The sequence below is a fragment of the Odocoileus virginianus genome, chromosome 4 (assembly GCF_023699985.2).
Source record: "Odocoileus virginianus isolate 20LAN1187 ecotype Illinois chromosome 4, Ovbor_1.2, whole genome shotgun sequence".
NCBI classification, from domain to species: domain Eukaryota; kingdom Metazoa; phylum Chordata; class Mammalia; order Artiodactyla; family Cervidae; genus Odocoileus; species Odocoileus virginianus.
The window spans coordinates 74,992,208-75,008,665 of NC_069677.1; the positions used below are offsets into that span (position 1 = coordinate 74,992,208).

General features: G+C 37.5%; 1 protein-coding gene across 1 annotated transcript in view; it reads left to right on the forward strand.

Annotated features, from left to right (window-relative positions):
• The window catches only part of ACAD11 (acyl-CoA dehydrogenase family member 11), a 95,168-nt gene extending 81,873 nt beyond the window's left edge, over nucleotides 1–13,295 (forward strand). Inside the window, exons 14-20 of the mRNA XM_020893075.2 lie at nucleotides 155–221; nucleotides 889–974; nucleotides 2,799–2,870; nucleotides 3,723–3,877; nucleotides 7,346–7,462; nucleotides 10,538–10,647; nucleotides 11,753–13,295. Of these exons, the coding sequence (XP_020748734.2) occupies nucleotides 155–221; nucleotides 889–974; nucleotides 2,799–2,870; nucleotides 3,723–3,877; nucleotides 7,346–7,462; nucleotides 10,538–10,647; nucleotides 11,753–11,867 (722 nt within the window). The 3' untranslated portion in view covers nucleotides 11,868–13,295. The remainder of the gene's footprint in view (nucleotides 1–154; nucleotides 222–888; nucleotides 975–2,798; nucleotides 2,871–3,722; nucleotides 3,878–7,345; nucleotides 7,463–10,537; nucleotides 10,648–11,752) is intronic.
• The last annotated feature ends 3,163 nt before the right edge of the window (nucleotides 13,296–16,458 follow it).

Here is a 16,458-nt window from a genome sequence, read left to right on the forward strand (position 1 = left end):
AGCATTTCTTTTTTTAATGATCAAGGGCTTTCTTCCTGTGTGTGTGTTTGTTTTGCCAGAGGTAAACTTACAAAGATTAGAACTTCTAGTGTGAAATATCAGACTAAAAATTTCTTTTTATGATGTATTCTTTTCATTGTCTCTCTGGTTTTAGGAGCTGGGAATCCAAAGTGCAAAATTGCAATTGTTATGGGAAGAATTAACAATAAGTCTGAACTCAGGTAATAAAACAATAGTGATTGAGAAATCTACGAGGAATAAGAGTCAGTCTTTTTTTGTACTCACTTAATTTACTTAAAATTCACTATGTAGGCTCATAAATTATAATAATAGAAAGTATACTATGATATTAAATGTCATATATCTGTTGTTTCACAATTATTTTGCTAAAGAAATATTTAGAAAACATTTTAGGAAGTGTTGGTATACATTCTTCACTGAAATTTCCTGTTTTAAAAAGTGTTGTTAAAAAAAAAAAAATAAAATAAAAAGTGTTGTTGAATTCTCAAAGCTGTTTGGATCCAATTATAAGATATATAAAATTTTTCAAAACTGTCTGTAAGTAATTAAGTGATTAGATATTTAGATCCAAGGCAATAATCTTGAAATGTTTAATATATTAAATGTCAGTTCCCAGTTACCATTCTGAGCAAGGAGAAGCCTCAGTTAAATAACTTTCACATATTTCCAAATCATTGTTTTTCCAGATTACAGCCTGCATCTAAATGTACTTAATGTAATGATTTTTACACAGTTCCTATTCCAGACATGTTACTTACATGATTACATGATAGCAACAATGAAAAGATGACAGTTGAGTCTCCACCTAACATCTGTTTTATTTTTCCACTTTGCAAACTTCCTAACATCTACTTTTCTTTTGACCAGACACAAACAACACAGCATGATTCTTGTTCCCATCAACACACCTGGAGTAGAAATAATAAGGCCCTTGACAGTTTTTGGCTACCTGGGTAAATATTCAATCAGCTTGTCTGTGTATTTGCACTGTGTATTTGCACATAACATTTTAGTGCATGAGATGGGTTCTTAGAAATCCTTTGACCCTTAGCATAAATTACCAGTGGAGTTCAGAATGGAACAGATGAAGAGAGAGGTGGTGCAGTGTTCTACCACGTTTTGTCTGCTTTGGGGAAAGGGCAAACTGGTATTTAAGGCACAGCAACTCTGTCTGCCAGTCTTCTTTTCATCATCCAGGAGGAAGGGTTAATGAAATAGATGTGAAAAATTAAGTAACTCACAGTAATATTCATTTTTAACTTTCTTAATCAATCTATAAAAGTTATTAATAAACAAAGGGTTTTGATTGATTTGAATGCAGAACTTTTCCTTCCTTCTGTCCTTGGGTGGAATTTCTAAGAAGCAAGGATACATTTGCTCAGTCTCATGTTCACTGTTTCCTGGCTGCTCAGGTTTCTCACTCTGCAAGTGTTTTTTGAGCGCTCAACCCACTCCAGTATTCTTACCTGGAGAATCCCATGGACAAAGGAGCCTGGCAGGCTACAGTCCATATGGTCACAAAGAGTCAGACATGACTGAAATGACTTAACATGCACGCACACACACAAGCAATGTTACAGGTGCTTAGAATACAATAGTGAACACAGTAAACTAAGATCTCTGCCCTTGTGGAGCTTACTTGCTGGGGGACAGAGACAGAGGATAAATAAAGACATGTAAATAAGCTAGGTAGCTAAAAGCAAATGATAAATGTTATAAAAAACTGAACTTTAGGTTTTGTGGTGACCCTGGCTTTTTCTTTATTGTTAAATGTGGCTAATGAAAATATTCAAGAGGTGGATGACTTTTTGTAGGCTGCAACTAGAAAATGCACCCACAGGTTAAGTGGTTGGGTTGTAGAACAGCCTAAAAGACCATGAAAATGGGTTTATAATGTTGCTTGGCTATTAATACCCACCATTGTAGAGCCTATGTTTCAGATTTCAGTATGACAATCTCACCAACATCTCTCCAACTCCCTGCACCAAGGCCAAAAGAAATACTGTGGACAGAGTTGATTATTAATGTCTGTTCTGACAGGAAAAGGGTGTGGAGTTAACTGGAGATTATCTTCAGAACTTGGCGAGGAGGAAGGATGATGTAAAGACAAAGTGTGGATGTGTTCCCAGTCTCTGTCACACGCCAGCATTTTCAAGAGGCAAACAAGCCTAGACTGGAAGCAAATATATTTGCAGGTCCAGCCTTGGCTTTGTCTCTAATGCTAAACCTGCCCTGTCCCTTTGAGCAGGTTCTTCACACCTTCAGGCATTGGTTTCCACAGTGATAAAATAAGACTTACATAATTCACTTGCAAATTTTCAACCACTGGAACCTTTTTTTTTCCCCAAGCAAATTTTCTTCAGAAGCCTGTATATTAAAAATTTTAAAGAAGCAAAGAAGCCTCCAACAAATAAAAATAAATGGGGAAAAAAATGGAAAATTAAAAAAAAATTTAAAGAAGCAATAATAAAACAATAATCAGATGATCTGATTTGAGCTATGGAGCCATCTTCTTTTTCACAGCTCTACAACCTCAGAAAATACATTCAGAAACCTCTGGGTGAAATGATATCTAAAATCTCCTAAAGTTTCTTATGCAGTCATAAGTTTTTGGGCTGTACATTACTGGGGGTTCAGGACTCAGGTCTACCTAGAAATGTCTGACATATGAGGCCTTAAATTCCACTGTCTTTGAGAATTATGTTTCAGTAGATTAATTATCTGACTATTTTTGTCACCTCATTTTGTTTTCTAAAATCTTATTCTCTATTTTACAGATAATTTACATGGAGGACATTTTGAGATCCATTTTAATCAAGTGCGAGTTCCTGCCACCAATTTAATACTAGGTGAGATAAATTGAACAAATGATTCTCTAGTAATTTTTAAAAAATATTTTCAGGTCTAAATCTGAAAAAGATGTGAAATCTACCATAATTTAGATACTTTCCTTCTTGTTTCCTCCACTTATAAGGGAAAATTATTTCCTTTGGTAATAATAAGAGTAATAAGGTTTTATTTAAGTATTTGATGTGGTGTCACATCAATTGAAAACATAGCTAAATACAAAAATTATACAATTCGGAGCAACATACTTTTTCCTAAAACATGATCGTCGGGCCTCTGCTTGTTTTAATAAAACCTCAGTAGTTTCTGAACACTGTATTCCTCGAATGACTCCATCCTCTTGCTTGTTGGAATCCTACCCAACCTTCAGGGAACATCTCTGATGCCACCTCTTTCAAGAAGGTTCTTGTATTCCTCATTTCATCCATTCAATAAGCCCCTGATCCTGCCAGGCCCTCAGGTTACCATGATGAACAGACACCTTTCCCTCCTACGCCTTTCTTGTCCTTCTCCATATCCTTTATCCCTAGCATCCTTGCCCCTCTTCTAATTTCTGAACTCAGGGCTGTGTCTTATCTACCTTGGTAACCATTGCAGCAGTAACAAAATAACTTATGCAGAGTAGGTACTCAAGAGACAGTTCTTGAATCTGATCCAAGTTTTTAATGATGGTGGTTTACATTTCTATGTATTAGAAATCAAAGTTCCATAAATGTATAGTGAACTTTATTACAGAACTTACTTTTTTCCTACCAGAATGCCATTTTTATTGAGGATAGTTCATTATTTTCTCAGGATCTGTGTAAATAACAAAAGAAATAGGCTGTGGTCATGTTCTCCTTCCTTTCTCACAGGTGAAGGCAGGGGATTTGAAATTGCCCAAGGCCGGCTTGGACCTGGCAGAATCCACCACTGTATGAGAACAATAGGTTTGGCTGAACGTGCTTTACAGATCATGTGTGAACGAGCAAACCAAAGGGTGGCCTTTAAGAAGAAACTTTATTCACATGTAAGAATAATTACTTATTTGAATTTATTGTAGCCCAATGCAGTATACTAACCTTGAACCAAAATAACATTATTTGGCCAGAAAGAGATTTCCTCTGCATAAACAAAGTGATTCTTTTCCACAAAATATATTTATTTGTAGTCTGTATTTAAATGTAGTCTGATGATGTGGATGGACCTAGAGACTGTCATACAGAGTTAAGTCAGAAAGAGAAAAACAAATATCATATAATATTCCACATATGACTCCACTTATATGTAAAATTAGAAAATGATACAGGTGAACTTATTTGCAAAGCAGAAATGGAGACACAGAGGTAGAGCACAAACATGGATACCAAGGGGAAGCAGGGCAGGATGAATAGGAGGGTTGGGGTTGACGTACATACACTACTGTGTGTGAAACAGTTAACTAATGAGAACTGTCTGTGTAGCACAAGGGACTCAGTCCTCCGTGGTGACCTAAATAGGAAGGAAACCCAAAAAAGGGCTCAGGAAACTCACACAGGGGCTCTGTATCACCCTAGAAGGGTGGGATGGGGAGGGAGACGGGAGGGATATAAAGAATATAATCAATCTGACTTCAGTATTGACCATCTGGTGATGTCCACATGTAGAGTCGTCTCTTGCGTTGTTGAAAGAATATGAAATTGATAACCCTAAATGCTTCTATTAAAGAAGTTGAATTCACAATTTAATATATCTTGAAAAAAGAAATCTTCAGGCCCAAATGGTGTCAGTGGTGAATTCTGATGAATCAACTAAAGAAGAAATAACACCAATTCGGCACAAAAAAATCTCTTCCAGGAAAATGAAGAAGAGGAAGCACATTCCAGCTCATTTATGAGACCAAAATTACCAAACAACAATCTACAGACCACTATAGATGCAAAAATCTAGAGTAATCCAGCAGTATATAAAAAGAACAACCAAGTGATGTTTATCCCAGGAATACAAGGCTGATTCATATTCATATGTCAGTCATTAAGAAAATTATTCATTGTAATCTACCATTTAACTGCCTAAAAAGAAAAATATGATATGATCATATCAACTGATGCAAAAAGGCAATTGACAAAATATCAGCATCCATTCACGATATACTAGAGATAGAAAGGAATTTATTTAACCTGATTCAGACCATCTAAAAATTCTATAGCTAACGTCATACTTAATAATGAAAGACTGAGTGTTTTCCTTCCCAAAATTGATAACAAAGGATGTTTACTCTCACCATTGCTCTTTATCATCATAGAGGAAGTCTTAGCCATTGCAGTGAGACAAGAAAAAGAAAGTGCCTAGTTGGGGGAAAAAATAAATAAAACTGTGCCTCTTTGCAGACAACATGATTGTGTATATCCTTAGGAATCTACCAAACAAAACAACAATACCTCCTAGAACTAAAAATAAGTGAGTTTAGCAAAGTCTCAGAATTATATCAACATGTAAAATTAATTTTATTTTGACATACTGCATGCTAAGTCACTTCAGTCATGTCTAACTCTTTATGACACTATAGACTGTAACCCACCAGACTCCTCTGTCCATAGTTAAGAATACTGGAATGGATTGCCATTGCCCTCCTCCAGGAGATCTTCCCGACCCAGGGATTGAATCCACATCTCCTGTAGCTCCTGCATTGGCAGGTGGGTTCTTTACCACTAGCTAGCAGTGAACATCTGGAAGCTGAAATTTTTTAAACCCCATTTTACAATAGACTACGAAAGGAAATAGGTAGACATATAACAAAATATGTATGCTATCTGTATGTTAAAAATTATAAAAGTAATGAAAGAAGCCTAAATAAATACAGAGAAATACAGAATGTATAGATGGCAAACAAACACATCAGCAAATGGGGAAATACAAATTAAAACCACCATGAGATATCTCATCACATTGTGAAAATGGCTAAAACTTAAAAATACTCACTATACCTAGTGCTGATAACTGGAAATCTCATATACTGCTGGTGGGAATGTAAAGTGGCATAGTCACTCTGGAAAATGTTGACAGTTTATAAGTATTTACCACATGACCTAACAACTCCACTCCTGGTATTTGCTTTTAAAAATGAAAAGATATGTTCACACAAAAACTCATATACAGATATTTACAGAAGCTCTTTAATAATCACCAAAAATTGAAAACAGCCCAAATGTCCTTCAACAGTCGAATGGATAAACAAATTGTGGTACATCCCTACAGTGGAATACCACTCACTGATAAAAAAGGAATGGACAATTGATAAACAAAACAATTTGGATGAAATTCAAATGAATTATGCTGAATGAAGGAAGGAAGCTGCCCTCTAAAGAACACATGGCAAAGAATCCCATTTATATGACCTTCGGAAAAAGGCAATAGTATAATAACTGACAAACCTAGACAGCATATTAAAAAGCAGAGACATCACTTGCCAGCAAAGGTCAATATAATCAAAAGCTATGGTTTTTCCTGTAGTCATGTACGGATGTGAGAGTTGGACCATAAAGAAAGCTGAGCACTGAAAAATTGATGCTTTTGAACTGTGGTGCTGGAGAAGACTCTTGAGTCCCTTGGACAGCAAGATCAAACCAGTCAATCCTAAAGGAAGTCAACCCTGAAACTTCATTGGAAGGACTGATGCTGAAGCTGAAGCTCCAATACTTTGGCCACCTGATGTGAAGAGCTGACTCATTAGAAAAGACCCTGATGCTGGGAAAGATTGAGAGCAGGAGGAGAAGGGGGTGACAGAGGATGAGATTATTGGATTGCATCATTAGTTCAATGGACATGAGAACTCAATGGACTGCATGCTGCATTCCATGGGATCGCAAAGAGTTGGACATAACTCAACAACAACAACATAATAACTGAGAACCATTCAGTGGTTTCTACAGGTTAGAGGTAGGGCTATTAAAGGGCAGCATGAGGGAGTTTTGAGGGGAAGAAACTGTTTTATATCTTGATTGTGGTTATACCAGCCTTTGAATGTGTTACAATTCATAGAACTTTTCACCAAAGAAAAAGTTCATGTTTACTAAATAAATAATAGTAACAATACAAGGAAGGACTGCTGGACCATTCTCACACTGAAATTGTCTTGGGAATTATGTAGACTGTCTATAAGCAGATCCACCACCTTACACTTAACAAGTTTCAGTGGGACTATGCAGTTAGCATTCAAAATAGCCAGTATGGAGAATCTTGGCAACAAGACAACTGCTCAGTTTGGCTGTCTTCACTTTAGACACCAGAATATCCAAAATAAGTTATTTTTATGAGCAAATAATTTTTTTTTCTAAAATCTTCAATGTTACCTGCAGCCATACTATATACTATGTATATGGCTGGATGGTTATATCAAACTAAGTCTTCCATTTAAAAATATTAATATATAGAATAGGATGTTTTCATGTGTTATATGTGGACCTCAGACACCTCAGCTTATCCCCTCCCTCTTCTGCTGCCCTTTGTTCCCCTCCAGGAGGTGATAGCTCACTGGATTGCTGAAAGCCGCATTGCCATTGAGCAGATCCGCTTGTTGACCTTGAAAACTGCCCTCAGCATTGATACTCTGGGCAGCGCTGGTACTAAGAAAGAGGTGAGGACCTTTGGACCACCATCTGCCAAGTCATACGTTTCTCCCACACTTTGGGTATTCCAGGTTTCATGGTGACTGGAGGGCACTCAGAATATTGGAAGCTTCCATTTGATTTTGGTTTAAAGATTATAAATGTATGTCATTTGCCAGTTTCCCTTTCACTGGGCTGCTTTAGGGAATGATTTTCAGGATGAAGAATATCTTCAGCTTTCTCAAGATGCAGCAACAGAAGATAGGAAAATACTAGACTTTATGCAGACTTGGAATTGTACCCGGTATGTCACCTTCTGCCAACCTCTTGACCTTGAGCAAAGTATCTAACTAATCTGCCTATGACCTAGAGTTCCAGTGAAGAATAACCAAGTTGCTGTAGAATGCAGAGCACTATGCTGCCACATAGAAATGTTTCATAGAAAGCCCTTCTTGTCCTCTGCCGCCTTGTGTTTCTGGCTTATTTGGAATAAGAACATAATTATTTAATAACTATAAAATCAATGACACTTCCATGTTCTAGCTATTGTAAATAGTGCTGCAATGAACAGTGGGATTCATGTATCTCTTTCAGTTTTGGTTTCCTCAGGGTATATGCCTAGGAGTGGGATTGCTGGGTCATATGCTGGTTTTATTCCTAGTTTTTTAAAGAATCTCCATACCATCTTCCATAGTGGCTATATCAATTTACATTCTCACCGACAGTGCAAGAGTGTTCCCTTTTTTCCACACTCTCTTCAGCATTTATTGTTTGTAGACTTTTTGATGAGGGCCATTCTGACCAGTGTGAGGTGATATCTCATTGTAGTTTTGATTTGCATTATTCTAATAATGAGTAATATTGAGCATCTTTTCATGTGTTTGTTAGTCATCTGTATGTCTTCTTTGGAGAAATATCTGTTTAGATCTTTTCCCCACTTTTTGATTGGGTTGGTTGTTTTTCTGGTATTGAGTTGTATGATCTGCTTGTATATTTTGGAAATTAATCCCTTGTCCATTGTTTCATTTGCTATTGTTTTCTTCTATTCTGAGGGTTGTCTTTTCACCTTGCTTATAGTTTCCTTTACTGTGCAAAAGCTTTTAAGTTTAATCAGGTCCCACTTGTTTACTTTTTTTTGTTTGTTTTGTTTTACAGAGTCATTTTATTTTTTTATTTTTTTTTCCATTTATTTTTATTAGTTGGAGGCTAATTACTTTACAGTATTGTAGTGGTTTTTGCCATACACTGACATGAATCAGCCATGGATTTACATGTGTTCCCCATCCCATTCCCCCATTCCACCTCCCTCCCCATCCCATCCCTCTGGGTCGTCCCAGTGCACCAGCCCTGATCACTTGTCTCATGCATCCAACCTGGACTGGTGATCTATTTCACACTTGATAATATACATGTTTCAATGCTGTTCTCTCAGACCATTCCACCCTCACCTTCTCCCATAGAGTCCAAAAGTCTGTTCTGTGCATCTGTGTCTCTTTTTCTGTCTTGCATATAGGGTTATCATTACCATCTTTCTAAATTCCATATATATGTGTTAGTATACTGTATTGGTATTTATCTTTCTGGCTTACTTCATTCTGTATAATGGGCTCCAGTTTCATCCATCTCATTAGAACTGATTCAAATGTATTCTTTTTAATGACTGAGTAATATTCCATTGTGTATATGTACCACAGCTTTCTTATCCATTCGTCTGCTGAGGGGCATGTAGATTGCTTCCATGTCCTGGTTATTATAAACAGTGCTGCGATGAACATTGGGGTACACGTGTCTCTTTCAGATCTGGTTTCCTCGGTGTGTATGCCCAGGAGTGGGATTGCTGGGTCATATGGCAGTTCTATTTCCAGTTTTTTAAGGAATCTCCACACTGTTCTCCATAGTGGCTATACTAGTTTGCATTCCCACCAACAGTGTAAGAGGGTTCCCTTTTCTCCACACCCTCTCCAGCATTTATTGCTTGTAGACTTTTGTTTTTATTTCCGTTACTCTAGGAGGTGAGTCATAGAGGATCTTGCTTTGATTTATGTCATCGAGTGTTATAGCTATGTTTTCCTCTAAGAGTTTTAGTTTCTGGTCTTACATTTAGGTCTTAATCCATTTTGAATTTATCTTTATGTATGGCACTATTTACAATAAAAACAGCACTATTTACAATAGCTAGAACATGGAAACAACCTAGATGTCCATCGACAGATGAATGGATAAAGAAGTTGTGGTATATATACACAGTGGAATATTACTCAGCCATAAAAAGGAACACATTTGAGTCAGTTCTAATGAGGTAGATGAACCTAGAACCTATTAAACAGAGTGGAGTGTATCAGAAAGACAAAGATAAATACCATATTCTAATACATATATACAGAATCTAGAAAAATGGTACTGAAGAATTTATTTACAGGGCAACAATGGAGAAACAGACATAGAGAATAGACTTATGGACATGGGGAGAGGGGAGGAGAGGGTGAGATGTATGGAAAGAGTAACATGGAAACTTACATTACCATGTGTAAAATAGATAGCCAATGGGAATTTGCTGTATGGCTCAGGAAACTCACACAGGGGCTCTGTATCAACCTAGAAGGGTGGGATGGGGAGGGAGATGGGAGGGAGGTTCAAAAGGGAGGGGATATGTGTATACCTATGGCTGATTCATGTTGAGGTTTGACAGAAAACAGCAAAATTCTGTAAAGCAATTATCCTTCAATAAAAAATAAATTAACTAAAAAAAAATCAATGACACTGCTAAGGGAAAATGATTAGCGAAGATTCTTTACCTCTTTATGATCCCTAACATGAGTATCATTTATCACCTGCCTGAAATCCTTCTGCAAACAAGGCAAAGCAAGTTATAAATAAGTTAATAGAATGTAATTTGGATGAGTTATTTCTTTCCAGAAGGTCTATGTTGACTGAAATATGGCTGCATTAGTGGATCTTTGTTGGCCTTCATCAAAGATCCTATTTTAGTGGTGAGTGTTTGTGGAAAAGTTCTCTTGTTCCTTTTCATAAAGAAAATACAGATTAGATAAAATTCTGTCACACATATTGTCTAAGAACATTCTTCTTACATCTTGTTTATGTAGATTGCAATGATTAAAGTGGCTGCCCCCCGTGCTGTCTGCAAAATTATTGACCGGGCCATCCAAGTGTGTGGAGGTGCGGGTATTTCCCAGGATTACCCTCTGGCTATCATGTGAGTGCTGTGTGCTAAGTAGTTTCAGTCGTGTCCGACTCTTTGCAACCCTATGGATGGTAGCCCACCAGGCTCCTCTGTCCGTGAGATTCTCCAGGCAAGAGTACCAGAGTGGATTGCCATGCCCTCCTTCAGGGGATCTTCCCAACCCAGGGATCCAACCCACGTGTCTTATGTCTGCTGTATTGGCAGGTAGTTTCTTTACCATTAGCTAACATGTCATCTAATCACCATCTACATTTAATGGGGTTGGGGTTAAATATCTGCAGATGCTTTTATATCATTTACAAAGAAAATAAAAATAACTAACTTACTTTAAAGCATAATTGAAAGCTAACTGAGGTAATATAGGTACTTTACAATAGATCTCTGTACCAATAAATAGTTTTATGATTACAATTGTCATTTCACTCAATTGTGTTAACTTTTACCCTGAGAGGATACACTGAGGGTTCCTGGACTGTAAATAACTCATGAGGGTTCACCCTGGAACAGGAAGGAGGACAGGCGCAGAGCTGATCAAAGAGGGGCCCAGAGCCAGGCTTAGGTAGGCACTTAGGACACTTTACCACCGACACCCATAGCTGTGGCCAGACTGTGGCCGTTCCTGCCAGCCAACACATCATGTCCACATGGTGAGTGCTGAGATCAAGAAGGTACACTCACCACCGGACATGATACCACCTTCTCTGTCACACTGGAGATAAGAATCTGGTGCCCCATCAGTTTTTCCCCCATCAATTTTTAATAAGAACTGGATATATAGTACTATATATTTATATTCTATAAGAGTTATATATTCTTCATGGCCTGTGTCTTATCTAAGATGTCTCCTAGCAACTTCTAGTACCTACAGCAAACCAAGAATGAGATTAAGCCTACTGCACCATGCCATTTAAGTTTCCACTCCCAAATTGAGGACTTTAAAATGACATTTCACAAGCCCTTGGGCTTACTTTTCTTGTTTTTCCCTGTGCAATTTTTCTTATCACTGCCTTGGTGAGATTTCAAACACTAATAATCTTAGCTTAGAATCAGAGTGACTGTTGAAGCATCAGGTTTCTCTGTGGTAAGTCCTGCCACTCTGCTCTTTATATTTCTGCAGGTATGCCCTAGCGCGGACTTTGCGCATAGCAGATGGGCCTGACGAAGTCCACCTCTCAGCAGTTGCAAAAATGGAGCTGAGGGACCAAGCCCAAAGCCTGAGGGCCAAGCTATAGGAGGTGACACCACCTCACCTTGATACACACTTCATCAGTGCCAGCATTTGAATATTTTTCCACTTTTGCAGCAGCTTGAGCACAGGATTACTCACTCACTTTGGTAAAAATTTGAGCATCTGTTTTAATCAAAGGCCTTTGTCATTTCAAGGATCACACTTGAAATTTTATAATCTCAAGGGTTTAAGTGAAAAAGGAAATTTTATAGCTATTGTCATTCAGTCTAACACCTAAACGTATATAGCATTTAGTTTTTAAACACGCTACTTGTAAAGAAATCATGAAGTAGATTGGAGAACTAAATCATAAGCATAAAAATATTTTTACTTTTTTACTTTCAGGAATTGTTCCATTTAAATAAATATTAAAGAAATATTTAGTCACTACTTTGTAAAAATATAGTGGGATCTCCTTTTGGTTATTGGTTTTAGGGGTTGGTTTAACACTGTGTGGTATTGTTTGCATTGAAGGAGGCATGACTGATTGGGTCATTTTAGAGTTTATATTGTTATAAGTCTCTTCATAATTCAGCAGGAAGCATTTATCCATAAAATCTGATTATGGTTTAAAGTTTACTCGAAGACATGGCATCTTATAAGAAAATAAAATTAAGAAAAATTTCAATTATGTATAAAATGTTGATGTAAACAATGGATGTTTTAACCTACAAGAAAATTATATAGTTTTGAGAGGAGATTAAAAACAATATGCTCTGAACACCATTTTGTTAAAAGCAATACCCTAAGCCAACATCCTTGTGGCGTGTTAAATCAGTCCTGCCAGAACTACACCCCTGGACCACTTGTGAATCTTGAACACCTGAATTATGTGGTCAGCATAACTTAGGAACTGAATTTCTGATTTCTAAAAATTTTAATTAATTTAGATTCTCAACTCAGTTATTGGAAAACTTTTAAGTATGCTCAGAATAACTCGGGTATGTGAATTGTCTTTGGCAAATGTAAATTTTTTGAAGTCTAAATGCAAGTATTTTGAATGAAAATTTAGCACCCAAATTAAGAAAGTAAAAAATATAAACCAGATTTTGAAGACTTGGTATAAAAAAAAAAATGTTTCACTAATACATTTTAAATATTGATTACATGTTGAAATGTTAATATTTTAGATATATTGAATTAAATAAAATATATGTTTTAAATTAATTTTACCTGTTTCTTGTTACATTTTTAGCTTCTATGGATGCCATTAGAATAGTTTCTGACAAATTTTTAAAATTTTCAAATGAAAGTATTTTGAATTCAAAAAGCTTTAAAACTGTACATGAATTTACTGATGTGCATAAGTTATTTCAGTCATTATTTAAATGTTTTCTTGGAGTGGGGGTGGGTACCCGGCATTTGACAAAGACCTGGGTTCTGAGTCTTGTGTGTCCTGTGGGCTTTGTAAACATTTGCCTTTGAGCCTTAACCTTGTGGTGTCTTGTATTTCCTTCTGTATGTTGGGATTAACTTTCAAACTTAGAGGACCCTTATCTACTGAGGGCTTGTGTGATAATCACTGAAACTGTATAAAAATACTTTGATACTTGTGAACAACAATAAAGCCTTCTAGAAGGCATCCTTTTTTAGGTGGATAAAATCTTATAACCCAAGCTATTCAGTCTTATTACTAGTTTTAAAAATTGCAACTTAGAAGAAATCAAGTTTGTTTCTGACCAATTAGAATTAAAAGTTGTATCTGGTAATTGTAATTTTTTGATGATTTTTTCCTCCTTGAGAAAAACTGGCTGAATTAGTGGTTGACTTATTTCAATTGATCTGTTTTTATCTGTCTGTCATATACACAGCTGTCCTCTCCCCATGTGATCCATATTCACCTCTCTCACCTACCTTTAATTTATTCAGATAAAATCATATTAAAAAAGCGTAGTAAAGATTGTTGAAAGGAAAAATTCTAGTCAACAAAGAATAAAGTAAGACCAAGGGCCCTTTCCCTTAATCACAGTGAGTGAATGACTGACTGTAAACATGGCAGTGGCAGGTCCATTTCCAGGGTCTCCTCAGGCTGTCACTGCAAGTCACTCTGAGCAGTCCACCCAGGACAGTCAGCCAGGTTTGCCAGTCCTTTGAACGCTCACAGGTTTAAAATCAGAAGTCGCCCTTCAGGTAACCTCACATAGGAAGGTAGGAAGAAAGGGAGAGCTCACCTGTTAGTGGGCAGCAGCAGGAAAGGAGGGGCAGTGGCTGCCCAACTGAAAGTCACCATAAGGCTTTACACAAAAGTGGCCACAAAAGGCATGGCTTGTCCAGGGAGTAGCCAGGTAAGGATCTCCAGGAGTTGATGGTTTAACCTTTGAGAACACACAAGAGAGTTCGGTTGATCATGGAGGAGCTGAATTTCTCATAAGCCTGTTTACAAGGCTTCCCCCAGGTCCATGTCTCCCCAGCTCTCCCCACAACTCTGGTCTAGTTGCATTTCATAGGCCTGTGTTGTTCAGTTGCTTAGTCATGTACGACTCTATGCAACCTCATGGACTGCAGCACACTAGGCTTCCCTGTCCTTCACTATCTCCAGAGTTTGCTTGAACTCATGTCCACTGAGTCGGTGACGCCAACCAACCATTTCATCCTCTGCTGTTCCCTTCTGCTCCTGCCTTCAGTCTTTCCCAGCATCAGGGTCCTTTCCAGTGAGACGGCTTTCCCATCAGGTGGCCAAATATTGGAGTTTCAGCTTCAGCATCAGTCCTTCCAATGAATATTCAGGGTTGATTTCGTTTAGGATTGACTGGTTTGACCTTGCTGTCCAAGGAACTCTCAAGAGTCTTCTCCAGCACCACAGTTTGAAAGCATCAGTTCTTCAGTGCTCAGACTTCTTTATTGTCCAACTCACATCCATACCAGAAAAACCATAGATTTGACTATACAGACCTTTGTTGGCAAAGTAACATCTCTGCTTTTTAACACACTGTCTAGGTTGGTCATAGCTTTTCTTCCAAGGAGCAGGCGTCTTTTAATTTCATGGCTGCAGTCACCATCCCCAGTGATTTTGGAGCCCAAGAAAATAAAGTCTGTCACAAAGATCCTTTCTTGACCACTTGTTCTGAACTAGCATCACCTGCTCTCCAGTCCGTTTACCTACCATTCTTCTCACAGCACTGATCACTTGACATATCTACTTATTTATGGTCTGTCTGCTCACTAGAGTCCACTTTTTTTATGTATTGGAACCATGCATGGCTAGTATGCACTCAAAAAGAGTATGAATGAATGAATTCATGTGCATGATTGCTTTCCTGATCCCTGATTTGCAGTTGTTGAGAAGGCAAAGCATTTATTTGTAAGTCTGCAAATAAAAACAATGGAAGCCTAAGCACTAGCCCAAGAACACAGAGGCTGGACAACAGACCCAGACCGAAAGTGAACATGAAAGTCTTCAGTGGGACTGAGAAAGGATATCAAAGCTCCAGTATTGGAGGCACACAGCAGTTTGGGCTGATCAACTGATGAAATACTTTAATGAGTATTACATTAGTACTTTAAAAAAAGTATGCATTAATACTTTAATGAGTATTTAACAATTCAGAGAATGCACATTTACTTTTTTTCTTAAAAATTTCAGTTATTTTTAATTGAAGGAAAATTGCATTACAATATTGGTTTGATTTTTGCCACCCATCAACATGAATTAGCCATAGGTGTGTATATGTCCCTTCTTTCTTGAACCTCCCTTCCACCTCCCACCTTTTCCCGACCCTCTAGATTGTTACAGAGCCCCAGTTTGAGTTCCCTGAGTAACACAACAAATTTCTACTGGCTATCTGTTTTATATATGGTAGTGTGTATGCGTCCAAACTGCCCTCTCCATTTATCTCACCCTCTACTTCCTGCCTTGTACCCTTGGCCATAAGTCTCTTCTCTATGTCTGTGTCTCCATTGCTGCCATGCAGATAGGTTCATCAGTACCATCTTTCTAGATTCCATGTATATGTGTTAATATATATTTGCTTTTCTCTTTCTGACTTACTTCACTCTGTATAATAGACTCTGGGTTCATCCACCTCATTAGAACTGATTCAAATGTGTTCCCTTTTCGTGGCCAAGTAGTAGTCCATCATATATATGTACCACAATTTTTTTATCCATTCATCTGTTGATGGACATCTAGGTTGCTTCCATGTCCTAGCTATTGTAAATAGTGCTGCAAGGAACATTGGGGTACATATGTCTTTTTCAGTTTTGTTTTCCTCACAGTATATGCCTAGAAGTGGTATTGCTAGGTCATATGCTGGTTATATTGATAGTTTTTTTTTTTTAAATCTCCATACTGTCTTCCACTGTGGCTATGTCAATTTACATTCCCACCAGCAAGAGGGTTCCCTTTTCTCTGCACCCACTCCAGCACTGGTCGTTTGTGGATTTTTTTGATGATGGTCATCCTGACTGGTGTGACGTGATATCTCAGTGTAGTTTTGATTTCCGTTTCTGTAAGAATGAGCGATGTTGAGCATTTTTTCTTGTGTTTGTTAGCTATCTGTATGTCTTCTTTGGAGAACTGTCTGTTTAGGTCTTTTTCCCACTATTTGAGGTTTTGTGTTTTTTTTTCCTGGTATTGAGTTGTATGATCTGCATGT